This window comes from Oncorhynchus kisutch, linkage group LG5 (assembly GCF_002021735.2).
Source record: "Oncorhynchus kisutch isolate 150728-3 linkage group LG5, Okis_V2, whole genome shotgun sequence".
In the NCBI taxonomy this organism is placed as follows: Eukaryota; Metazoa; Chordata; class Actinopteri; order Salmoniformes; family Salmonidae; genus Oncorhynchus; species Oncorhynchus kisutch.
Genome location: NC_034178.2, coordinates 34181328 through 34207641, shown reverse-complemented (window position 1 = coordinate 34207641; position 26314 = coordinate 34181328). Strand labels below are relative to the sequence as shown.

The following is a 26314-nucleotide window of genomic DNA, read 5'->3' as shown; positions in this document are numbered from 1 at the left end:
GAAAAAGTGGCAACCTTCCCGCTAGCCATGATTGGCTGAGATAAGGAGTGGGCTGAACATGCCGAGAAATGAGTTTGAATTGGTCTGCCATATAGCACACTTCTATTTGTTTTGAGCTGGTCAGCATGTGTAGGTAATCCTGTCGAATGCGTCTTTTTAATGTATTGCATAGTAGAACCGCATAAGTGTTGCTCTCCACTTTCTGAAGGACTGAGTTTTGAAATCAGTGGAATTAGACTATGATAGCTAAGGAGATGGAGAAAACACCTGTCTCTGGATTTTACACGTTTCTAATTTTGACAGAGAGTATTTTTCATTTAAAGTTAAAGTGTACTGTTAGCTAGCAAGCTAACGTTAGCTGGCTGGCTGGCTCACTAGCTAACATTACATGTATGATCTTATTATTCGTATCTCAGAGCCATTTGCTTTGCTAGATATAGCCTAATGTTAGCTAGCTAACATTGAACCTGGTTGGTTAGCTACCTGCAGATTCATGAACGGTAGTAACGTCAAGAGTTAGGATTAGGGTTTATTGCTTACCTAGCTCGCTACTGTAGCTACATGTCTTAACAACAGACTCCACTATGCAAGTAATCATTTCAATAGAATGCCACTGCGACAACTGTTGATAGACGTAGCTGGTAAATTCACTCTGGTTATTTACTCCAATTTCAGAGCACTCTCATCTTGAGTGTGCCAGAGAGCAGAATAACTGATGAATTTACAAATGCTCAACACCAGTTGAATATGGCCAGTGTCAGTAAACATTGCCAAAAAAGAGTGAATTGTTGCCAGCAGTACAGTTGCAGTCACCAACGCTCAGGATAACCTAAAAACAGTCAAACCAGCTCTGCTAGGGTGCGTAAAATGGTCAGTGAGCTGTTCTATCATTTGTGTCTGGAAGTAGCTAGCAAACTAGCCAATGTTAGCCAGTTAGCTTGGGTGCTTGACGGTTGTTGTTAGGACAGAATGGATCGGATCAACCCTTAAAGAGATGGGTGGAGCTAAAGCTTAAAAGGGTAGGGACAATGCTGAATGGGTGTAGACAAAGAAGAGCTCTCCAGTAGGTACCAAAGCATTCAAGGCCATTTTTTCAAAAGTGAGGTAACGAGTTAATCAACTTTCAAAGCAGAAATACTTTCCCATTGTTCCTCAAATGCAATGTATGATATACCATTTTGTAGCTCTGTGTCTATGCTTTCATCCAAAAAACACCATTTCAAATTGTGCTACATAAGACCGAATCAAGGAGGTCAGTGACATATGACATTGCAAAAACAGGTTTTAGACATTTTTGCAAATGTATTAGAAATATAAAACTGAAATATCACATTTACATACGTATTCAGACCCTTTACTCAGTACTTTGTTGAAGCACCTGAATACAGCCTTGAGTCTTCTTGGGTATGATGCTACAAGCTTGGCACACCTGTATTTGGGGAGTTTCTCCCATTCTTCTCTGCAGATCCTCTCAGCTATTTTCAGGTTTCTCCAGAGATGTTTGATTGGGTTCAAGTCCGGGCTCTGGCTGGGCAACTCAATGATGTTCAGAGACTAGTCCCAAAGCCACTCCTGCATTATCTTGGCTGTGTGCTTATGGTTGTTGTCCTGTTGGAAGGTGAACCTTCACCCCAGTCTGAGGTCTTGAGAGCTCTGGAGCAGGTTTTCATCAAGAATTTCTCTGTTCATCTTTCCCCCGATCCTGACTAGTCTCCCAGTCCCTGCTGCTGAAAAACATCCACACAGCATGATGCTGCTACCCCCATGCTTCACTGTAGGGATGGTGCCAGGTTTCCTTCAGAAGTGATGCTTGGCATTCAGGCCAAAGAGTTCAATCTAGTTCATGAGACCAGAGAATCTTGTTTGTCATGGTCTGAGAGTCCTTTAGGGACCTTTTGACAAACTCCAAGTGGGCTGTTATGTGCCTTTTACTGAGGAGTAGCTTGAGTCTGGCCACTCTACCATAAAGGCCTGATTGGTGACCTCCCTGACCAAGGCCCTTCTCCCCTGATTGCTCAGTTTGGCCGAGCGGCCAGCTCTAGGAAGAGTTTTGTTAGTTCCAAGCTTCTTCCATTTCAGAATGAAGGAAGCCACTTGGGGACCTTCAATGCTGCAGAAATATCTGTGGCTCGACGCAATCCTGTCTTGGAGCTCTACGGACAATTCATTCTACCTCATTGCTTGATTTTTGCTCTGACACGCACTGTCAACTGTGGGACCTTATATAGACAGGTGTGTGCCTTTCCAAATATTGTCCAATCAATTGAATTTACCACAGGTGGACTACAATCAAGTTGTAGAAACATGTCAAGAATGATCAATAGAAATAGGATTCACCTGAGCTCAATTTTGAGTCTCATAGCAAAGGGTCTAAATACTTGGCTTTGTCATTATGGGGTATTGTTGGTAGATTGATGAGGGGGAAAATGTATTTAATCAATTTTAGAATAAGGCTGTAATGTAACAAAATGTGGAAAAAGGGAAGGTGTCTGAATACTTTCTGAATGCACCGTAAATAAAAGACAGGTTGACAACTCAGAAAAAGAGTGAAATAAAGGCTCTTCCTCTCCCCCAGCGGGGACTGTCCAGGTAGTCTCTCCCAGAGGAACTAAATCTTCAACTGCAGTCTAAACTGACAGTCTTAATGTTTAATTGGCATTCTACCCCATGACCTTGTAGCCCATCGCTGGAGGAGTTTTGGTAGTGAGTGAGGTCAGAAGTGTATATTCCAACTGCTTTTCTCAGTGAATTTCTAGATAGCAAGTAAGGCAATGATGTGGTTGGGAGGAGGCAACGGGATCAAGTACAAGCTCAATGAGAGGGTGCTCTCTAAATGTCATACAAATCATAGATGAGATACCTCACACCTGGTTGCAGACAGAGTGCCTGTTGGTGTAGCCGTGTGGAAACGACACAGATGGATAAAGGGGAAATTGAAGTTATAAAGTAAAAAGGAGCAAGGCAGGGAGAGATGGAGAGAAAAGTAAAGGAACAAGTACAATGGAAGCCAACGACTAACTTATTTGGTCTGTCTATAATTGGGGTTATCACAGCGTTTCCTCTTCCTCCGAGGCAGCAGTGTTATGCTTTGATGCACCCAACCTGCTCTGTGGAGCTGAGATCTCCGTCTGGCCCTGGCCCTGTGTAAAAGCCCAGCATGCTCCAGTACTTCTCAGCACTCCTTTGTGGCCTCCATGTCTCAGCAATTAACCATCAACTGGGCATCAAACCATGGATGGAGAGCATCCCCTTGTTTGAGGGAAGAGATTAATGGATTCCCCATGCTGTGCCAAGTGGAACAAAACCCAATCCCAGTATGTAAGCAATTAATATGGCATGTTATTGTTGGCTCTATTCAAGCAAGGAAACACGGATACACTGAAAGGCACGTCTCTAATAGTTACATCATTCACGAGGGGGCCCCAGAGTCATTTTACGAGAGTGCTTACTATCCACTTAGTATGAGAATGACTTCATATTGAGTTATACAAAGTAATCAAAGTCATACTCTTCCAAAAAATCTGAATGTATAGTGAAGGGGCTTTGTGGGAAGGATTTTGAACATCAAACAGATGATTTGATCCAGTGGGGGGAAAAACGTGGAATGAAAAGGGTGTTCCACAAATGTAATGTCTGTGTGGGGTGTAGAACCACGACCACCCAGCATGAGGACCTAACAATACACAAAGGAGGAGGAGGCAGGATTGAATGCTGGGAGGGTACCGGTTGTTCTGTACAGGGTCAGTAGTCTTCTATCTCTGGTGCCACTGCTCTTCTATTGAAGAGGCACAACGAAGCAGATGAACACAAAATCCTTTTTAAGTGTTTGCGATTACAACAGCGACCAAGTTGTTCTCTTGTTAGGGTCTTTCTCCTTTGGTTTAATTCTCTCTTGTTTGAATTGTTTGTTTCCTTTTGATGTACTTTCATTTTCAGTTTGTCTCTCAGTCTCAGCACTTCCCATGTGCGAAGGTCACAGCAAGAGACTGACCGGTAAGGGCTTATTACAATTATGGAAATGTGGGTCATGTTTAATTGTCATGCAAATGACCACGGTTGTCATAATTGTCATTTTATTAGATTTTTTGTTGTTGTTGCTTGTAATGCATCATAATGCATCTTTGAAAATTAGCTACGACATCCCTAATGAATACAACACAGCTTTGGTGACACCTCTGTCTGTCACGACTTCCGCCGAAGTCGGCTCCTCTTCTTGTTCGGGCGGTGTTCGGCGGTCGACGTCACCGGTCTTCTAGCCATCGCCGCTCCATTTTTCATTGTTCCATTTGTTTTGTCTTGTTCCCTGCACACCTGGTTTACATTTCATAATCACACTGCATATCTATATATTCCTCTGTTCCCCCCAAGTCTTTGTGTGGAATTGTTTTTGTTTTGTGTTTATTGTATCGCGCCAGTCTGGTTTTTTTCACCCTGGGCATTGCCTGTACCCTATTGGGGAAATTTTGGTGAAACTTATGGTTGTATTCTTGACGGTATTTTGCGCTTGTCACTTTCGCCGGTTGGCTTGAGTTGTAGCTGTTTGCGCCCGTCTGTTATTGCTCTTGGCAAATAAAGTCACCTGATCACGGATTGTTGTCCATAATTGTTGGTTACACGATTATACAATCATTTTGCCAGCCCTGCTGACAGGGTGGTACCACCTGCAACGAAGTACCACGACTGCCAACCAAGCTCCACTTCTTCCATCTGCATCAGGTCAATGCAGATGATATCAGAGGAGCTCCAGAAAGAACCACATGTATATCATGATAAAGGAGGTGCCTCTCACTTACTGGAATCTTAGTAATATTGTTCATCTGATTTGGACTGGACCACAGATATGATTCTTGGCCCACTGTTTGTTTCTGCTCGCCAGCTTTTCTTCTCTATAGCAGCTACACTAGAGACGTTGCACAGCTGTGAACAAGATCGAGATGTAGCCTTCTGCGATTTGCCTGGCCTCTATCGCACCGTCGTGATGTTTCTGAAAAACTGTTTTAATTGCCACGGCAATTACGCAAGACAAGTCAAAACGGAGCTTTTGTGTAAGGTAGAAGGTAATCTGCTTCCCCAGGCAAGTTTCTCTTCCACAGAATGCTCGGAGAGAATGCAGAATATCCGTTGAAGATCTTTGACTTGAATCAAAGCCAGAGAAAGTGCACTGAAGGGGAAATATTTGGGCTTTTGGATAATGTGAAAGTGCAGTACATCAACAGCTAACATGTCCTAAATCAATTTTGTCGGATGCTTTATGCATCAACCCCACACTGTCTCAGCTGTGATATGTGGGAGAGCTGTTGGGTGTAGAGAAAGAAACATTGAATTGTTGCAATGTTCTTTTGTCATTCCTAGCTGTAGTTAAAACACATTTCCATGTGTGGGGACTTCAACAGCATTCAAAAAATGTTGAGACATATGCAAACCTATCTGTTTTTATCCAGCGGGCAGATCGGGTTTACTGTGAAGCTGAGAAGAATGGAGAGAGAACAACTTGGATTATCCATGCACTCTAAACCAGAATGTGTTGACATTGATACATTACCTTCGAAAACTCCTTTTCACAGATGATGTACACCACCATCGACCTCCAGACCGTTTCTATTTCCTCACAAGCTTCTGAAGAATGAAGTGAGAACCTAAGTTACTCTGAAACGGAGTACCTTACACCTACAATCACAAGATTCAGATCTGCTCTCCTGTATATTCCCATTACTCAAACCACAAGCACACATGGTTGTACACAGAGGCATTTTGACAAGACAAGCATCTTCATATACTGAGTAGAGGAAAAACTGTGTTGTTTAGCTAATCACATTTGATCGTGGTGCAGCTGCTGTAGTAACTTGTGCCAGCCTCCTAGAGCACAGACAAAAACAGTCAAGTAATGCCCATAGGCCTTCTGTATATCACACTGATGCAGATCAACATGATGTTAATCAAATGTGGAAATATCTGGCATGAAAATATCTTGCTGGCAACCGTTTTTGTGTTTGATACAGGAAAGTAGGAGATGAAACTCCATGACAGGAAATATGGCAGGCAGTTGCGTACCGCATTTCGTCTTTCACTGATGGACGTGAATCTCCTCTCCATCTCAAATGGCAGCCATTGGCAGGTAACTTAAGAATGTTACTGAGAAGGAGAATTGGGGTTCTTTTGAACAGAGGACAATGACAGCTTAGCTGAGATAGAAGCCTGACTGTGGAAAAAAAACTAAACAAGTGATCCAACACCAACTCTCAGTTTCACTATTGACCTAGAAACACTTAGCTAAGGGGTTGACAAAATATACCTTTGGAGACAATAAGAAAGTCTTCATTGTAACACAACTCAAAAGCAAATGGCAAAACATCTCCTGGACCTTCATTTGAAAGGAGGCCATGAACGCCTCAGAGAGCAATATGATGATCTTGTATTGATTTACTCTCTCTGTCCTACGGTAATCCAATTAACAGGTCCCTCGTAGCTGTTCAAATGTAATTACGGTGTGTTACAAAAGCTCCCATTGGTAATGCATCTATGACACTAAAACCACTAAACTGAAGCCTCAGCTTAACCACCACAAGACACTTTCTCGTTCCAAATCAAACCACAGAAATCATTACAAGTGGAACCATAATAAAGTCACTTCTGAGTTGTTTGGGAGATTTCGCAGTCTTGCCAGATTCTCTTTTCAGGAAGGCCCATTATTTATTCCAGCTACTAGACAAAACCAGAGCTGTGCTGCATGGGCCTTCCTGGCAATGCCAGCTGACGTGTGACATGGAGAGGAGTGGCTGTTATAGGGACTGGCATGGGGTTGGAGCAGTAGAACAGTAGAACAGGTCTGGTCAGTACAGAACCACACCCTCTCTCGCTTTCACCATGGCAACATCATCCTTGTATAGTGCTGATTAGTAAAGAGAGCAGGATCCAAGATGAGTAAAGAGAGAGAGAGTCAACCTGGTATAGTGCTGATTATTAAAGAGGGCAGGATCCAAGATGAGTAAAGAGAGAAGAGAGAGTCAACCTGGTATAGTGCTGATTAGTAAAGAGGGCAGGATCCAAGATGAGTAAAGAGAGAAGAGAGAGTCAACCTGGTATAGTGCTGATTAGTAAAGAGAGCAGGAGCCAAGATGAGTAAAGAGAGAAGAGCGAGTCAACCTGGTATAGTGCTGATTAGTAAAGAGAGCAGAAGCCAAGATAAGTAAAGAGAGAAGAGAGAGTCAACCCAAACTAGCCCAACAAGGTCACTACTTCTCTCTGGAGCGGACATAAAGCCTAGTTCTATTAAACCCTCTTCTATTTATTTCCACCAAAACCCTTTACTTTTGGGTATAAATGTTAGAGACTGGAAAAATCTGTCAATTAAATCATCTAAACTGCATAGGTTTCCATACACCAGCATGGCCAGCAATGAGAAAAACTCATGCACACACACACACACCAAGCGTCATCTTGTGCTTGAAGCCGTGTCAGGACGGATGTTGAAGAGTTAATTCCACAGTGCATTCTATCCTCCAGTGTGTCATTAAATCCACTGCATCTCATCCGCTCGGCATCGTTTATCTGCGCTCCGCTAATTAGTTACGATCAATTACATTTACTCAATGCTGCTTTCATGTCTAACACAACAGGAAGAGGTGCTTATCTGCCGCTGCTCTTTTGGCCCACCGCTTAAACATTCCCCCGGGTTGGTTGGTTTGTTTCAATAGCTCAGCTCAGCCTGATTTCTGCTGAGAAGGCAGGTCCCATTAAATAGACATAGCTCGCTCAGGGGTCCTGGGGTGGACAGAGGTGCATCCAGAGGGAGACCCTCCCTGGCTGGCACCCTCCTCTGCATGGTCACACACACCCTCCTCCCCCGTAGCGGAAAATGAGGAGGTGCATTTACTTAATAACATAGAATAAAAATAGCCAACTGTCATCATCACAGCCGTGCCATGTCATTTACCCTAAGCCGACAGAGTTATGCGCTGTATCTTTTCTTAGTCCACAGAGTAAAAAGCAACGTTACAAAGGGGCTGATGATATCTGTCATCCAACAGTGAAAAAGCGTGAGGTTGAGTAGTTTGTTCATACGGGCACAAAAGGAAGCAGAAATAAAACCTAAATGGTGACAAACACATGGACGCCTGCCTGACTACTCACTAGTAGCTCTCAACTCCAGGGAAGTGACCGCATGCTGCCACGGCCCACAGTGGACAGTTACAGACAGGGCTGCAGCCAAATCCCAACGCTCTGCCCCCAAACAGCTCACTCACTCCATCCCTATCCTCCTCCGATAGTCTACAATTTTTGTCTCTCCGTCTCTCACCCCGTTCTTTTGCTCTATTCATGTCCTGGAAGACACAGCACAAACATGCCAAAACTGGGCAAGTGGAAGAGAACAACTGTGGATGAAATGTGATCCACGCTGTAGCCCAAGAGAGAGATTGTCTGTGGACCGATGGAGAGCCTAACTGAGGAGGAGTGGGAGAGTGTAATCCTATCCTATCCTCTGCCTCTCTCTCTCTTTCGCTCTTACTGCCTCTCTCCCTCTCTCGGAGTGTATGAGTGAGTGGTTTTTCTCAGACTCTGGGTTCGTTTGTCTTCCCACAGAAAGGAAATGCAAAAGAGGCTGTCGTGATACTCTGGGAAACGCCATGGGACGTCTCTGGGGGGAGGGGGGGGGATTAAATACGCTCACTGAGATACACACAGTAAAGTAGCAATAAAGTATTCATTAACCCCCATTCAGAGAGGAAGCGGGCGAAACAAGCGGCCAAGTTAATAAGTCAAACAGAGACTTAACATTGTAAACCCCCCCCCCCCCTCTAGATTTGTAAAACAATGGGAAGCCATTGATGAGCTCAGGTTTGGGGTGCACCTGAGGGGGGTAAGAGAATAAGAGAACTCCAGAGCTGGAACAAATAGAAATTAAATCAGATGAATGAAATCTTAAGTGGAGTATTATGTCATAGCATTCACCAAGGCATTTAAAAAAGCATTCTCTTTTCTCTCCACACCCATAATATCCACAGATATTTCTGATTACAACACCGGGCTCATGTCGACATGGCGATAGGCCAGCCAGAGGAGAGAGAGTGAACAATCCTCCCAGCTCCTCTGACTCCATCCAAGCACCCCCATGTCCACCCAAGGACTTCATTTTTCACCCATATTCAAAGCAGCTGTCGTCCCTTTGCATCTCCAAAGCGATCCTCTCTGGGGCCGACCTATAGAGTACATGCAGCACAGAGAGAGGCCTGTGGGATGCGGTGCGGGGCATTCATTGACAAAAAGGCCTGATGCCAGTTTGACACCCACCCCCAGGTCTCCCAGAATGTGAATGAACTTCTGTGAATGGGAGGCAGACCTATACAAACGCCCCTGTGGCTTGAGAGGCCTGCGGGACCTTCACAGGGGGAAGAGTGTGTGGGCGACACATAACAACAACAACAACAAGGGGAATGCATGCCGGGGTCCCCCCTTTCACTCCCTCACCAATGGAGAGGAGGCACCACCAAGGAAGGGGGGGCTTGAAAAGATGAGCCACAAACAAAACCAGAGGGGGTAAAAGCTGCCCTGGCATGGCCTCAATTGATGTGGATGCGAGTCCTTCTCCTCACATAACAATCAACACCTACCTACTCCACCAACATGCAAGAGGCAGCAAAGGGAAAAGTAGAAATCAGCATTTCAAAACGCCCCACCACAAAAGCATCAAAGCAACACGCATCCTATTACGCCTGAGTGCTCTTTGGGGCCACTTCCCATACATTGTGCCTTCCTAAGGGCTTAGTTTCCCCTGTTCCAAACGGGGGATATGACTACAGCTGACCAGTTGAAGAGGTGGAGTGGGGGGACTTGACAGTCATAAAGGGAACCGAGAGAGAGTGGGTGAAATGCTGATGGTAATTTAATCTAAGTCAGAAAAAATGAAAACGTACTTGACGTTTAGAGGTGTACCTCTGGAAATGATATTGTTATATTATCCATATTATTCCAGCTTGTTGTCTATATCTGTTGCATGCATTGGAAAACACTTAGTTGGTGTACTTTATGTAAAATGACCTGAAGTTAACGATGTAGCTAGCATTTTGTTAAAACAGAATGTTTTAATGCCCAGAACTGTACGTTCAGACATGGTGCATGGAGTCTTCTTTTTTAAATAGTTGGTTTGCAACATCGTACTATGGCCAACTTATATGACCTTTTCTTCCTGAGGTCCAACTCAGTTGAGCCCATTTGGTTCAGGTCTAAACGTTACTCGCCCACCCTCATAACTCAGCTTGGTGACTGCATGGTGTTCCCAGTGTCAGCCCAGAGAGAGAGAGACTACGGTAACAGAATCTCCGACTGACAGAAGGGTGAGAAATGATGGTTGGGCGGAATGATCAGAGGGGAAGAGCGCCCTTGACCTCCTCAGTCAGAGTAAGGCCTGCTGGCACAAACATTCGGAGGAATTCCCACATAGCTCACCTCTTGGGAGAAAGGAGCTGTGTACATGAATGCATGTAAGAGTGCTACTGTCTATCTGTTTAAGACAAATAGGGTTAAGTCCATACCCCATGTTACGTGGCATAACTCCTGAGATATACCAACAAACATCAACTAAATAAATAGATTATCCAGCTGGACACATTTTCAGAGGATGGTTGTTGTGCCTCAACGTGCTCCCCATACTGCTGAGAGAGAGAGAGACAAGTTTGAGATTTAGCCAATTACTAAACAACAGTAGCTACCATGAAAGACAGGAGCCATCACAACCATCTTGTTCCCACCCTGACACCCTGAGAGAGATTTCCTTAAACAGATGGAGGACAAAACAAGATTAAAACTACATGAATGTACTGTACAACCACCCATCCCCAACTCTACAGGCATGTTCACCTCGTATCTTAAAAGACACTTTTCCAAGTGCTGCTGTCATGAGCCATTGTGGTACCGAGAATAGCACTGGTGCTGTGTTCTCCCTGTATCCAAATGACAAGACAAAGAAGCCTGTCAAGGTCATGGCTCAGTCAAACTGCACTTGATCACTGCGTGGGTCACTGCATTCAGGTTCTCGCTCCCTCTCTGTCTCTCCCTCCCTCATTCTCTCTTTTTCCCACCACTCCAGTAAATCAGAGCATTTTAAGTTGGTCCTGTTATAATACCCTCACTTTCACCAGGGTTCTGTTTTCAGGTAGCCTTCCAGCCTCAACTCAGGTTTAGGGAGGATCCATCCATGCATGCACACGTAACTAATTATTAGGCATCTAATCCATCTGGACTATCATTCTCACTGACACCTTAATCGTATCTTCCACAGGCTTAGTACTACATCTAAGAATACACTGTGGTTCAGGTCTCAAACTGAGAGCAGAGAGTGCCGGGTACAAAAGGACAAAGCCAGGCAGGATTCTAGACCTGTTTATCCAGTAAGCACTAATGCTCTGTCTTGACTGGTGAGAAAAGCCACCAAATCCCACAGGATGTGCCAATTGTGCCACCTAGAAAAGAGTCACCTTGAAGGGTAAAACCCTGCAGGTGAGGGAAACATTTTAGTTTCACTGCTCCGGTTGAACCTGGCAAGCCTGTTCTGAAAGAGAGCTCATTTCTGAGAACCATGTATTGCTCTCAGTTTTTGTATCATATTTTTGGACAAAGTGACAATATAATCTTGCTCTCTTAAGTTTGTCCATATACAGTGGCTTGCAAAAGTATTCACCCCCTAACATATTTCCTATTATGCTGCCTTACAACCTGGAATTAAAATATGTATTTTTTTGGGGGGGGGGGTTTGTATCATTTGATTTACACAACATGCCTACCATTATGAAGATGCAAAATATGTTTTATTGGGAAACCAAAAAGAAACAAAATGAAAACTTGAGTGTGCATAACTATTCACCCCACCAAAATCAATACTATTTAGAGCCACCTTTTGCAGCAATTACAAATGCATGTCTCTTGGGGTATGTTTATTTTATTTATTTTTTATTTTACCTTTATTTAACCAGGCAAGTCAGTTAAGAACAAATTTTTATTTTCAATGACGGCCTAGGAACAGTGGGTTAACTGCCTGTTCAGGGGCAGAACGACAGATTTGTACCTTGTCAGCTCGGGGGTTTAAACTCGCAACGTTCCGGTTACTAGGCCAACGCTCTAACCACTAGGTTACCCTGCCGCCCCTATAAGATTGGCACATCTAGCCACTGGGAATTTTGCCCATTCTTCAAGGCAAAACTGCTCCAGCTCCTTCAAGTTGGATGGGTTCTGCTGGTGTACAGCAATCTTTAAGTCATACCAAAGATTCTCAATTGGATTGAGGTCTGGGCTTTGACTAGGCCATTCCAAGACATTTAAATGTTTCCCATTAAACCACTTGAGTGTTGCTTTAACAGTATGCTTATGGTCATTTGGAAGGTGAACCTACGTCCCAGTCTCAAATCTCTAGAAGACTGAAACAGGTTTCCCTCAAGAATTTCACTGTAATTAGAATCATTCATCCTTTCTTCAATTCTGACCAGTTTCCCAGTCCTGCCAATGTAAAACATCCCCACAGCATGATGCTGCCACCACCATGCTTCAATGTGGGGATGGTGTTCTCCCACAAGCCTTTTGGCGAACACCAAGCGTGTTTGTTTTTTCTGGCCACTCTTCCATAAAGCCCATCTCAGTGGAGTGTATGGCTCAAAGTGGTTCTATGGACAGATACACCAATGTCAGCTGTGGAGTTTTGCAGCTCCTTCAGGGTTATCTTTGGTCTCGTTGTTGCCTCTCTGATTAATGCCCTCCTTGCCTGGTCTGTGGGTTTTGGTGTGCGGCCCTCTCTTGGCAGGTTTGTTGTAGCGCCATAGTCTTTAAGAAAAATGTATAATGGATTTAATGGTGCTCCGTGAGATGTTCAAAGTTTCTGATATTTTTTTATAACCCAACCCTGATCTGTACTTCTCCACAACTTTGTCCCTGACCTGTTTGGAGAGCTCCTTGGTCTTCATGGTTCCGCTTGCTTGGTGGTGCCACTTGCTTAGTGGTGTTGCAAACTCTGGGGCCTTTCAGGACACGTGTATATATACTGAGATTATGTGACAGATCATGTGACACTTAGATTGCACACAGGTGGACTTTATTTAACAATTAGGTGACTTCTGAAGGTAATTGGTTGCACCATATCTTATTTAGGGGCCTCATAGCAAAGAGGGTGAATATATATGCACGCACCACTTTTCTGTTTTGAATTTTTGAAGTTATTTGTTTCATTTCACTTCATCAATTGGGACTATTTTGTGTATGTGTATTACATGAAATCCCCCCCAAAATATTTTTAAATTACAAGTTGTAATGCATCAAAATAGGAAAAACGCCAAGGGGGATGAATACTTTTGCAAGGCACTGTACAAGCCATCTGTAACTGTAGCTGCATGTAGTTCACTAAAGGTCATTCCTTACCAATGGGAGAGAAGACTGACTTTGCTTGTAGACTGGAAATGTCTGCACACGTTCTCTGTAAGAGTTTCAGTGTAACCTTCACAATATCAATATAAAAACAAATGTGTACAGGCCCCGCTGGTCTGCTACAGTAGGGAAGAAGTTATTCATAGTGTCTGGATGATTTGGATTTTGCAGCATGGCGAGGGAGCAACAGATGCAACAACATGGGTGCGAAACAGAAGTCTTTTTGGGACGATCTCAGTTTCAATGAAGACAAGGCTCTAAAAGAATCAGGAACCCGAGTCCAGCGAGGATGTCCACAGGTTTTCTACTGTGTTATTGACTTGTTAATTGTTTACTCCATGTGTAACTCTGTGTTGTCTGTTCACACTGCTATGCTTTATCTTGGCCAGGTCGCAGTTGCAAATGAGAACTTGTTCTCAACTAGCCTACCTGGTTAATTTATTTTTATTTTTTATGACACACACGTACACACACACGCACACACACACACACACACACACGTCAGCAGCTCTGTTCCTGTGTGTGCTAAAAGAGATCACCACTGCCACTCCAGGAATCCCAAACACTCCACTCCCTTTGCATTTACTGCCATTCCCTTGTTAATTGAAGAGAGAAGGAAGAAAGAAGGAGTGAGAGAAAGGGGGGAGGGAGTTTGAGAAGAATAGAGGGAGTGGAAATAGGAGAGAGGGAGTGGGAGTAGGAGAGAGGGAGTGGGAATAGGAGAGAGGGAGTGGGAATAGGAGTGAGGGAGAAGGAGAGGGGGAGTGGGAGAAAAGAGGGAGTGGGAGTAGGAGAGAGGGAGTGGGAGTAGGAGAGAGGGAGTGGGAGAAGGAGCGAGGGAGTGGGAGTAGGAGAGGGAGTGGGAGTAGGAGAGGGAGTGGGAGAAGGAGAGAGGGCTCTGCACCAGGAAACTGAGCGGCTGAGATGGGGAGGGCTATGTTTAGATGACACACTGTCACCTTCAGTTTCCCTCCCCAGAATAATCCGCCTGCTGCACTTAGGGTCCCTGCCGAGCACAGTGGGGATTGGACCTGCCTGTGTCTCCTGTTCCTCCACAGAATCTGTTTACACACTTAATGACACACACACATATGCACTCCGCACACACGCACTACCACACAACAGATCCCTCATGAAAGCATGAAAGCACAGTCTTTATCAACATCTATCTTTCAGCAACTGGGCCCAGATGTGCACACACTGAGCAATGCTACTAACTCTTATTTAACCCCAATAGATTCCAGAGAGAAGCCCCAACCCTTTATCAGCATAAAAAATGAGGACCACCCAAGTGGTTTTTGATACATATTCTCTTAAAGACTTCATGGCTGTGGTCTCAGTATGGCATAAAAACGTGGTCTCAGCATGACTCCCTGCTTAGAGGTTAATTAAAAAATTAATAAAATGGCCACATGGCCTTAGGTACTGTACTGTAAGCTTTCTGCAGACTCAAGTGCCAACTGGCAAGATTCTGTAACAGCAATTCTATAACCCATCACTACAATGACCTCAATTCATGGGCTGTCATAAAACCTACAGTGTGCCTTTACTGACCAGCACATGAAGATGTGAGACAATATTACAACTGAATTTAGGACAGTATGTGCAGAACCACTCCCCCATGTGTGACCCTTCTGGGATCACAAACCCCTCTAACACACCACCTGATGTGGGTGAGGGTGAGGGGGTAAGGGTGAGGGGGTGTGGTGGTGAGGTGGGGGTGTAAGGGTGAGGGGTAGGGGTAGGGGTAGGGGTAGGTGTAAGATGAAGGCAGCTTTCTACATGACTAATCCTGTCAAGTAGGAAACACAGCTCTGCCTTTAGTGCTCTCACACTGTGTAAACAGATTTACAAATAGTTTTGGTTAATTACTAATCCATGGAGCTATACTGTTGGTATGCCAGCCAACCACTCACTAAGTGGGGGGGACTCATGCCACCCTCCCCTTCACCCCTTACACACCCTTACCTTCACCTCCCTCCACTACCCCCCCCCCCCCCTCACTTCCCCTCCCATCTCTTCCCTTCCACTCCCTTCCGCTCCCCATCACCCCCTCCTATCATGTGGACCAAAGTGGAGGATCAAAACTGGTTTTGGAACACAAGAGCTCAATCTACTGACCTCACAGCATAGAGCTTCAACAATCTCTCTCTCTCTGTCTCTCATGCGAGCACACACACACACACACAATTTTGTACACAAACAATATGCATCTGACAGAGTGAGACTTGCTTGCCTGACAGAAGTGACACACTTGACACGTGTATCATGAATACAAAACCCAGAGAGAAAGACACGACCAGGCAGTGTTTCCACATATCCACTGGCCTTCATCTGTCTCTGGTTAACAACTATATTACAGATGAGCGTTATGTGCCTGACACTTAGCGGAGCACAGCATTTCTCATTAAATATAGCTGCTATGGGGAGAAAACTGAGGTCTGGGCCAGGGCCAATGTAATATATTTTTTTTTAATGCTTTGTCAGTAATTACCTCTCCACCACTGGCCTGCTAACTGTAATTAGAAAACATAGCCAAACATTTTCATTTGTGCCAGATGACAGCGGTTTGGTTTCATAGATTCAACACGTCTTGTGGTCCATAGGAGTGTTATGAGCTAGGTATTCGGTGTAAAGGTGTGTCTAAATGTGTACGCTTGAGGTGCCATGAAACTCAGGGCAGGTTGGAGAGACAGCCATGGAAACTGTCATGGAGGTAATAGCCTCATACACACAGCCAATTGTCCCTATATTAATGATCTTCATATGGAAACCACATTATGGGTGGTTGATGTCCTTGATGATCTTCCTGGCCTTCCTGTGACAATCTTGTGCTGTAGGTGTCCTGGAGTGCAGGTAGGTTGCCCCCGGTGATACACCACCCCCTGGAGAGCCCTGCAGTTGCGGGCGGTGCAGTTGCCATACCAGGCGGCGATACAGCCCGACGGGATGCTCTAAATTGTGCATATATAAAAGTTTGTGAGGGTTTTAGTGGCCAAGCCCCCCAAAAATTCAACCTCCTGACGTGGAGGAGGCACTTTTGCACCTTCTTCACCACACCATGTCTGTGTGGGTGGACCATTTCAGATTGTCAGGGATGTGCGCGTCGAGGAACTTGAAGCGTTCCACCTTCTCCACTGCTATCCCGGAAAGGGGTGTGCTCCCTCTGCTGTTTCCTGAAGTCCACAATCAGCTCCTTGATTTTGTTTTATTGACTTTGAGTGAGAGGTTATTTTCATGGTACCACTTTCCCAGGGCCCTCACCTCCTCCCTGTAGGCTGTCTCATCATTGTTGGTAATCAGGCCTACTACTTTTGGGTTGTCTGTAAACTTAATGATTGAGTTGGAGGTGTGATTGGCCACGCAGTCATGGGTGGACACTACAGGAGGGGGCTGAGAACTCACCCTTGTGGGGCCCCTGTGTTGAGAATCAGCGAAGTGGAAGTGTTGATTCCTACCTTCACCACCTGGGGGAGGCCTGTCATGAAGTCCAGGATCCAGTTGCACAGGGCGGGGTTCAGACACAGGGCCCCGAGCTTAATGATGAGTTTGGAGGATACTATGGTGTTGAATGCTGAGCTATAGTCAATGAACAGCATTCTTACATAGGTATTCCTCTTGTCCAGATGGGAAAGAGCGGTCTGCAGTGTGATGGCAATTGCATCGTCTGTGGATCTATTGGGGCGGTAAGCAAATTGAAGTGGGTCTAGGGTGTCAGGTAAAGTAGAGGTGAAATGATCTTTAACTAGCCTCTAAAAGCACTTCATGACAGAAGTGAGTGCTACGGGGCGATAGTCATTTAGTTCAGTTACCTTTGCTTTCTTGGGTACAGGAACAATGGTAGACATCTTGAAGAAAGTGGGGACAGCAGACTGGGATAGGAAGAGATGGAATATGTCCGTAAACACTACAGCCATCTGGTCTTCGCATGCTCTGAGGACGCGGGTATGGATGCCATCTGGGCCGGCAGCATTGCGAGGGTTAACACGCTTAAATGTCCTACTCATGTTTAGCCACGGAGAAGGAGAGCACACAGTCTTTGATAACGGGCCGCGTTGGTGGCACTGTGTTATCGTCAAAGCGGGCAAAGAAGGTGTTTAGCTAGTCCGGAAGCAAGACGTTGGTGTCCGCGACGTGGCTGGTTTTCCCATTGTAGTGAGTAATTGTCTGCCACACATGTCTCGTGTCTGAGACGTTGAATTGCGACTCCACTTTGTCTCTGTATTGACGTATTGCCTGTTTGATAGCCTAACAGAGAGAATAACCACACTGTTCGTATTCAGCCATATTGCCAGTCACCATGCCATGGTTAAATGCAGTGGTTTGCACTTTCAGTTTTGCGCGAATGCTGCCATCTATCCACGGTTTCTGGTCTGGGTAGGTCACAGTGGGTACAACATCTCCTATACACTTCCTGATGAACTCAGTCACCGTATCCATATATTTGTTGCTGTTATTCTCAGAGGCTACCCGGAACATATCCCAGGCCGAGTGATCAAACAATCTTGAAGCATGAATTCGGATTGGTCAGACTAGCGTTGAATAGACCTTAGCATGGGTACTTCTTGTTTGAGTTTCTGCCTATAGGAAGGGATGAGCAAAATGGAGTCATGATCAGATTTGCCAATGGGAGGGCGGGGGAGAGCCTTGTAAGAATTTCGAAAAGTAGCAGTGGTCCAATGTTTTCCCAGCGCGAGTACTACAGCCAATGTGTTGGTAGAACTTCGGTAGCATTTTCCTCACATTTGCTTTGTTAAAATCCCCAGATACAATAAATTCTGCCTTAGGATATGTGGTTTCCAGTTTGCATAAAGTCCAGTGTAGTTCTTTGAGGGCCGTCATGGTATCGGCTTGAGGGGGAATATACACGGCTCTGACTATAAACAAAGATAATTCTCTTTGGAGGTAATATGGTTGGCATTTGATTGTGATGTATTCTTGGTGTGGTGAACAAAAGGAATTGAGTTTCTGTATGTTATCACAATCACACCATTCTTCCCGAAGACTTCTTTATTCCTGACTGTGCGATGTACTGAGAAGCCTGGCTGTATGGACAGGGACAGTATATCCCAAGAGAGTCATGTTTCCATGTGTGTATGACACTCATAGGATTGTTTGATAAATCACACTTTTTCTATGTGTACGACCTACTGCCATAATCAGTTTAATAATAATCAGTTTAATATCAAACTATTAGTGTGCATGTAAACAAACATACTCAGGAGTTCAGGATGAGACAACTCTGTCTAATGTATTCCTAACCTAAGTGAACACTTGGGCTATTGTCTGTATTCTGTATCAATGTTGTAATGTTTTAAACATTGACTAGTGGAGACAGTGAGAGGGCACAACTGGGGGATTAGCTGAAAGATGAACTGGCACTCAGATTTTTTTTAAAGGAAAACAACTATTGCTAAACGGCATGTACTAACAGTATTAAGCTGCTTTTTATTCATGGTTTTTAAATCCTTTTCTGTTGTTGTGCAGGTTCTAAGGCGTTAACCCAGAAAAACACTGCCAAATAACACTTTAGATTACAGATAAATTAATACTGTACTTCAAGGGCACTGCCATTCATGAGTGCAGGGCTTTTAGCCCTGAAGGGGAGTTTTTAACCCCAACAGCACCCGAAATAGAGTCTGCTGCTACCCCCGGCATGGATGTGGAGGATGCAGATGACAACTGTGATTGAAAGACAGGGGCAATCATTCAGTGTAGCTTCCTCCTGCTCCTGCCACCTACCGCTGGCATTCCACAACCACGGTGGTAACAGGGACCCCCTTCCAGTGGATTTGGTCCTGTATGCCAATGGGGGAGTAATGTGATGTCACGGCATTCCCACCATGGTCCATAATTCCAGGGACTACACTGGAGAACAGCCGTTTCAAATGTCATTAAGTCCGTCAGGGAAAAGGTGAAAGGGAGAGTAAAGGTGCATGTATAACTTCTCGCTAGCAGTTAATAGGAAGCTAGAAACAGCAAACACAACATCAAACACAACCAATTATATGCGAGTATACACACTAGTGTGCTCCACGGTCTTATCAGCACGTATCTAGTGATGGCGGATGCAGGGGAGGGCTATGTCACCTTCACAGCCATGGTCATGCTATTTACAACTGTAGTGGCTCTTGACCCTGTGCCTTTTACAATAACATTAAACAAAAGCTGACGTTCTATAAGAGTACAATAAGCATTTAGTCAGTTATAGTAAGCTACGTATTTACCAGCACAGCTGTAGCCAGGGTCCACGTGTGGTTTAAGACCTCAAAAGGCAGAGCTATAAGCATGAATTTAGATCCATGAGCAGAAATGTGTCAGAGGGGGAATATGGGCCAACATAGTAAGGTTACACTTATCTGTGATGCAGGGGAATTCTATACCAAAACATAATGGAGAAACTTCCCTGGAGCAATGCCTAGCAGTGCATTTGTTCATCCAAATGATTTGTCATTCTCCATGGCTATTGTCAAACTGTGATACGGAATGAGTAATCTGTAAAAGTACACAGATAAATCTGTTGTAATCTTTAAATGGATTTACAAGGGGCCTTGCATGTAAACAATAACTTAGTAGTTGTCACATTGGAGGCCTGTATTCTCTCACACAATCCTTTTGCATGGCAATAAACCCAATCTGGAATAATGCCTTTAACTCCATTTATTACATAAATATAGAACTGTGTTGGTCATCGAGTTCCGTAGAAAGGAATATTATTTTTTGGCTCAGGCACACAGAGTTACGGCAGATTTCACTCCCTATGAATTCCCGCTGGCTCGGAACTAAACTTTGATCCTTAAAAATACGGTCATTGGGGAAAGGCTAAAACATATTCACTGTTTTTTCCATTTTCTTTCCAGGCCCTCTGACTTACGTGCGAAGACGGGAGGAGACATTCCCTTCTTGGAGATTTCTGGAGACAGCAGTCTTGTCTGAGCTACACCCATAGAGTGCAATTGATTATCTATGGCGACTCACTTCTCTTTATGCCCAAGTTAGGTTGGCAATTTAAACAAGCTGTGCGGTATTGATTACACAGATTCCTATAAGCTCTCCTAACTGAAGCAGACTTCACAGCTCTGGCTATCAAAGTCCTTCACCCTGGCTGTGATCCTGCAGGGCCGGAGACAGTTGTAAGCCTGACCAAAGTCTACTTTTCCAAGGCTCTTACCTCATGTTTTCGCTAGCTACAGAGGAGTATCCTTTTGATGGCTACACTTCCTCACTGTGGTTCATATCAACAGTTACATCATTTAGCTCCAAAACATACTGTATGTGCAGTACATAAGCATTTCTAACTATCAAGCATTAGAGTGAATATCTTGAGACATACTAACTAACATATCTGAATTTAATGGACACTCAGTCAGTAGACCAGACTGTGGATCATAGATGGTGTTCCCCGGGGAAACATTTAAGTGAAGCACAAAATAAAGGGGAAAGAAAAAAAAAACAATTAAGAGGTTCTTGATTTACTCTCCACATGTGTACGACCTGTTTTAATGGGGAAGTGAGGGCCTCTTGAGTAAGAGGTCACGGTCCTTAAACCGTCTCGGGAGAAACAGAGTTAATCAGTTTTTGGCAGGCAGCCAACTTTGTAATATTGAGAGACCGGACCGTCAGGTAACCAAGAGAGGGATGTAAAGCTTAAAGTTTTTAATTAGAGATATGTTTAATATGATACAGCACCTTTATACGGCACGTTCATAACGAGTATATTCTAGCAAAAAATATATCATTATCAACTTTATGCTGTGCCAAAGCCCATAGCCAAAACATCTAAGGGTGCTATAAAGAGGATCTAAAACTTGTTGCCAACAATCTAGTAACCTAAATTGCTGGCCAATAGTCAACGTATTAAAACACTATGATATATAGGTGAGGTTACCAAGAGATTAGAAAAACAATTAAGTGCATTTCACAATATTTAAAGGAAAAATGCTCTCTCCAGAGCTTTGGAGAAAAGCAGAGTCGACCGGGACATGCATGTTGACTGGGGAGAAAAACAAACAGGTAAGCAAGAGAGCAAGGGACTCCTCCGTCTTCTCGTCAGCTAAACAATACTGCTATAGTAAGCTGGTTTAACAGAAATGAATGACTCTTTTAGAGTCTTGCAGGTGAATAAAGAACTGGCTAAAATTTCAACTACATACTTCTGAGAAAAAGATTTGAATAAAAAGTCATCCATTCTAAGAAAGGCATTGAACCGGAAAAAACGAAAAGACCAACCTACAGTTGAGTAAAAGCAATATATTTGCAGATATTACACTAGAGAACTGGGTAAATAATATTTTGAAAAAAACATGAAGGAATTTCTGAGCTCTGGATATGTGCTCAGTGACATGTAAAATCCGACTTGATTAAAAAGGGAAAGAACCTTTAGTAGTGAACTGTGCCTGTCCAGTTAATTAAGTCAACTGGTGCCGTGGAGAGAGCCCAGGGAAATGGAAGGCAAAGCAAACAGGGGCACTGCTCAGTCCCTTAGCTCTGCTCCGGCTGCTAATCACAAGCTAGATCTGAGAGTGGGACAGACCTTAGGGACAGACAGCGCTCTGCTTGGCTGAACCAGGCAATTTGCTCTCAGTAATACCCGCTACCTGCTCCCTCCCTACCCCACCTCATCTACATGACCACTGAAGTGCATGAACAAAGCCCTGAGATGTGTCGTTCTGTAGAGGGACCCCCAATCTGATAATGACCATGATAGTGTTATTATTACATGCTAATATGCTGCAGGCGACGTCTTTTTAATGCATCAATTTCACTTTTAGATTGTTCCTTTTCAATTTCAAAAACATCAGAGAATCTAATCATGTTGATTCAAGGACACCTTATAACTAACATTCTGTACCAGACGCAAAAGGCTTCTCAAAAATACACTGTTGTCTTTGTTAACCTCAATTTGAACCATTTTTTCCATCTTTGTTTATGTTTTTAATTATTCGTACATACAGTCAAGTGGAAGCAGCTGCTGAGAATTACCATGCCAGGATGTTTAAGAGGGGAAGCAAATTAGCATTGCATGATTTGTTAGTGGTCACTGGGACGGGTCTGCAGTGTAACCTGAGAGTCTGAGTTCTTCCTATGGAATCTAGAGCACTTATCAAAGCCAGAATCGTCCCATTTATCTGATCATCAACTCATCAGTCACACATAAGGGTGCACACATACATTTCAGAGTAGCAGAAAACAGCAAATGAGGCGATTATTTTAAAGACGATACACTGAGCTATTAGAGGAGAACACTGCATGAACTCAAGACACCACGTAGAAACCAATAGCACAAAACACTAAACAGATAGGGATGTGGTTGGGGGAGAAATAGACCAGAGACATTTGCCTCTTACCTTTGAAGGAGATGAAGACGCGGGGTGCAGCATGAGGGTCGATGATGTTGTGATTGCACAGAGCCCCGACAACCAGGGCCAGGAGCATGTGGACCGTCCACAGACTGTCCAACAGCATGGTAAACCAACCTCCAGGAATAGAACGATCGCAGAACACTGGAGGAAAGAAGAGGTCAACAATTAAAGATTTATAAACTTCCGCTGCGAAAAGCCATACACATTATAACACAGCATCCTTGAGTGTAGATCTCGAAACATTGGTCTTCATGAGAGCTTATTTGTGAGAGATGTGAACATCTGAAGATGTGAACATCTGAAGTACATCACTGATGTTCAGGGATTATAACCAGACCATTGGGACCTAATGCCGTTCGAACGTAGAGAATCCAGCCTTTTAGTTTTCTATACAATTCCATTTGGCAAGAGTCATATTTGACCTTTATGTATGTGTGACACAATGACACCTCCTCCACTGTTCCCTGCCTCTTGTGCAAGAAGATGCTGTTGTCTCCTAGTCCCACCAAACACAATCCTCTTGCATGACCACCAACCCTGTGCACTACTCTGTAATTATGTACTGTAGTCACCTAATGTAAGGTTCTACCTTGTCTCCGTCACGCAATATACCTTGTTGTCACACAATTCAGTGTGACAAATGGTCACTGATGTAATCTCATCTCTACAAAGGACAATACGGTACTGAAGATAAATAAAATCAGTCTTGCCAGATCCATTTGAGACTGTTGATTGAAACTGTATATAACATTGTAATTAAATTGTGTAAAGGAGCCAACCACATCAAACAGGAATGTGCAATAAACTCAAGTTATAAAGGGTAAGCAGAATACTGCATGCTTCTTTATGGGTATACAGGGTTGCCTAGAAACGTTATTTAACAAATCTACAAATTGGTCTTATTTCATGGCTTGACGGCCATCTAACCACCTCTGCATGTGATTGCCAGAGGGCACATTTTAAAGGGCACTTCCACCACAAACAAACTCAACATGTAGACTGCTGGAGAGCTGGAGCCAGAGCCTACAGTCCAAAATATATCCTCGAACCAAACGGGTTGGTTAGGGGGGATTTACGAGTATAAACATCAGCGCAAACCTCAGCTATTTATGGGCAATTTGTTAACTGGCCAGCTGTTTATTCTAAGTCAAGGGCAGATATATTTACACAATTAAATTAAACAACAGACTATTTACAAATTACATTTCAACACACACCACATAGGCAGACACAAACACACATACAGGCGCACACACACACTGTCACACACACACACACAAAGGGATGACTTTCCACTTGATTTGATTATCTAAACAGGTCAATCTAATGTATTCATTTTAACATTCTTGAAGAAAGTGCAAGAAGTGTAGTTGCAGTGTAATAGCGTGGGCCACGGTAAAACATATTTGGCGCTAAATACAGGAATCAAGGTCAGTAGCCTTGACATAGTTCTAATCAAAGGATCAACCATGTATAATAAACATGACATCTACATTAAGGCAACGTATCCCCCCGCCATCGGTTCACTGGCATTTTGAACGGTACCTCGTTTATGACTTTTATCAAGACCATTCCTATAAAAGGTGAGTGTTGACCAATTGTCTTTTCGCAATTCGTGCATGTGTTTTAGACAGCCAAACTTAACTTATTGTTATATTGTGAGTCAAGAGTCAAGACAATCGACATGTTGAGCATGATTTACAAGCGCAGGGTGGTAAAGACCACTATTAAAACGCGCTTTCAGCCAATCACCCTCCCTGCTTGGTCCAGCCGCGCTTGTAAATTCAACGGTCTATAGGGGATCGTATTCCAAGAGTAGCCTACATTTGTTCATGTTCCCAATTATTTGGTAATTAGCTATTTTTCCCTTTCAGGCGTGGGTAGGCTAAATACTGCATTGCTTTTCTTAGAGACATGTGTGCGCTGTTAATGATTTGTGCGCTTTTACCAGCAACAAAATAAACTTTGTGGATTACTAAATCCATCCCGTCCGTATTTTTATTCTAAAAAGAAAACACCTAGTGTATTACAAAACCACTTTGAACCATTTTTTAATTGTTATGCTATTTTGAAAACACTTCAGCTGTCAAATTCCAGTGCGAACAAAGCAATATGCTATGAATAAGTAGTCTGGCAATTGAAATGAATCATATCGAGAAATATTTCCCCAATTTCACATCAACACTATCGGTGTTGGACTGCGAGAGATAAAGCTATACATTTTTCAGATTTTAATGCTGGAAACAATCTGAAACTGGTAGGAGTTCATGCGCAACTTGCAAGCGTGCATATAATAAAATCAAAATACTAATTTAAAGCGCGTTAAAACTCACTGACATGAAATATAATATTTACTTCGATGTTTATAACAAAGTCTAAGTGTCCAAATATTACTGTCACACTTTCAAATGCTACAGTTCATTGTTATAATTGAAATAGCCTCATGATGGTTTTCACAAGGCTAATTAAGCCTAATCGAATGAACATGTTTAAGGGTTACAATGCCAGTACAGAACTTATTAAAACCATTTTGTCACAGTTATTTTGAGGTAACCAAATGTCCCATGTAACACACCAGTAAAGTAAACAGCATAGGTATACCTCTCACGGTAATATAAAGTAAATGATAAATGACGGTGCTGTGCGAGCCAATTGCAGGCTGTTTGAATGCAAATCATTAACGTTATAAATAATTAGGCATACCTGATTGTCACTTTACTCTACACAAATAACTTTGAGTCCAAGTCCAACCTTACAAGTCATCGAAGAAACCAACAGAATTCCACGGAATCGTTCGCCTCAATTCTCCAAGTTAAAAATGTATAAGATCCGGGGTGCCGTGGCCCGGTTGCAGGAGTCCTTATAGAGATACACCTGGAGCCCGGTGTGTTTACCGCTGCCCGGTCCAATGCTCATGAGGCGCAGCTGAAAATATCGTCTCTCCAAGTAAATCTCGTGTAAGTTTAATGACCAGAAGTTGTGACAAGTCCAATGTGACAGCTCCTTCAAAATTGTCAATTTAAAGAATTCCTCGTCTGAAACTCGGCTAAACATGCAACCAGTGTTACTGGTGAAAGTGTATTCGCTCCTGACTGCTGGGGAAACGCGCTGGCAGGTGGATGCAATGGTCATTTGCGTAAAACACACCCACTAGGCGGGAAGTACCTTAGCTGCCACCGCCCATTCCTCCAGCATCTCGATGAGCAGGCTTTTAGTAAATATCGGAGTATTTTGGTGACTAACTGGACAACAGTGGCCCTCAAACCAGATTCCTTCCACAATTATGAAAAACACACACGTTTAAGGCTTTTTGCTTTGATAGTGTGTTACCAAATGTATATGACCTTAAACCTATATTATAAACTCTTATCGACGTCTATTGTAATTACAGTGAACACTTACAATTGCGACAGGAGCAATTAGGGTTAAGTGCATTGCTCAAGGGCACATCACCTAGCCAGCTCAGAGATTCTAACCAGCACCCCAACGCTCTTAATCGCTAGGCTACCTGCCACCCCTACTAGTCTACACATCGTTATAGCCTACGC

At 43.7% G+C, this 26314-nt stretch overlaps 1 protein-coding gene across 4 annotated transcripts in view; it reads right to left on the bottom strand.

Moving 5' to 3' along the window:
- The window catches only part of LOC109890939 (semaphorin-3F-like), a 94776-nt gene extending 68916 nt beyond the window's left edge, over positions 1-25860 (bottom strand). For all 4 annotated transcript variants that reach the window (XM_020483103.2, XM_020483104.2, XM_020483105.2 and 1 more), the window contains exons 1-2: positions 25470-25860; positions 22752-22907 (exon numbers count right to left, since the gene is read on the bottom strand). In XM_020483103.2, the coding sequence (XP_020338692.1) occupies positions 22752-22869 (118 nt within the window). In that variant the 5' untranslated portion in view covers positions 22870-22907; positions 25470-25860. The remainder of the gene's footprint in view (positions 1-22751; positions 22908-25469) is intronic.
- Positions 25861-26314: the final 454 nt, after the last annotated feature.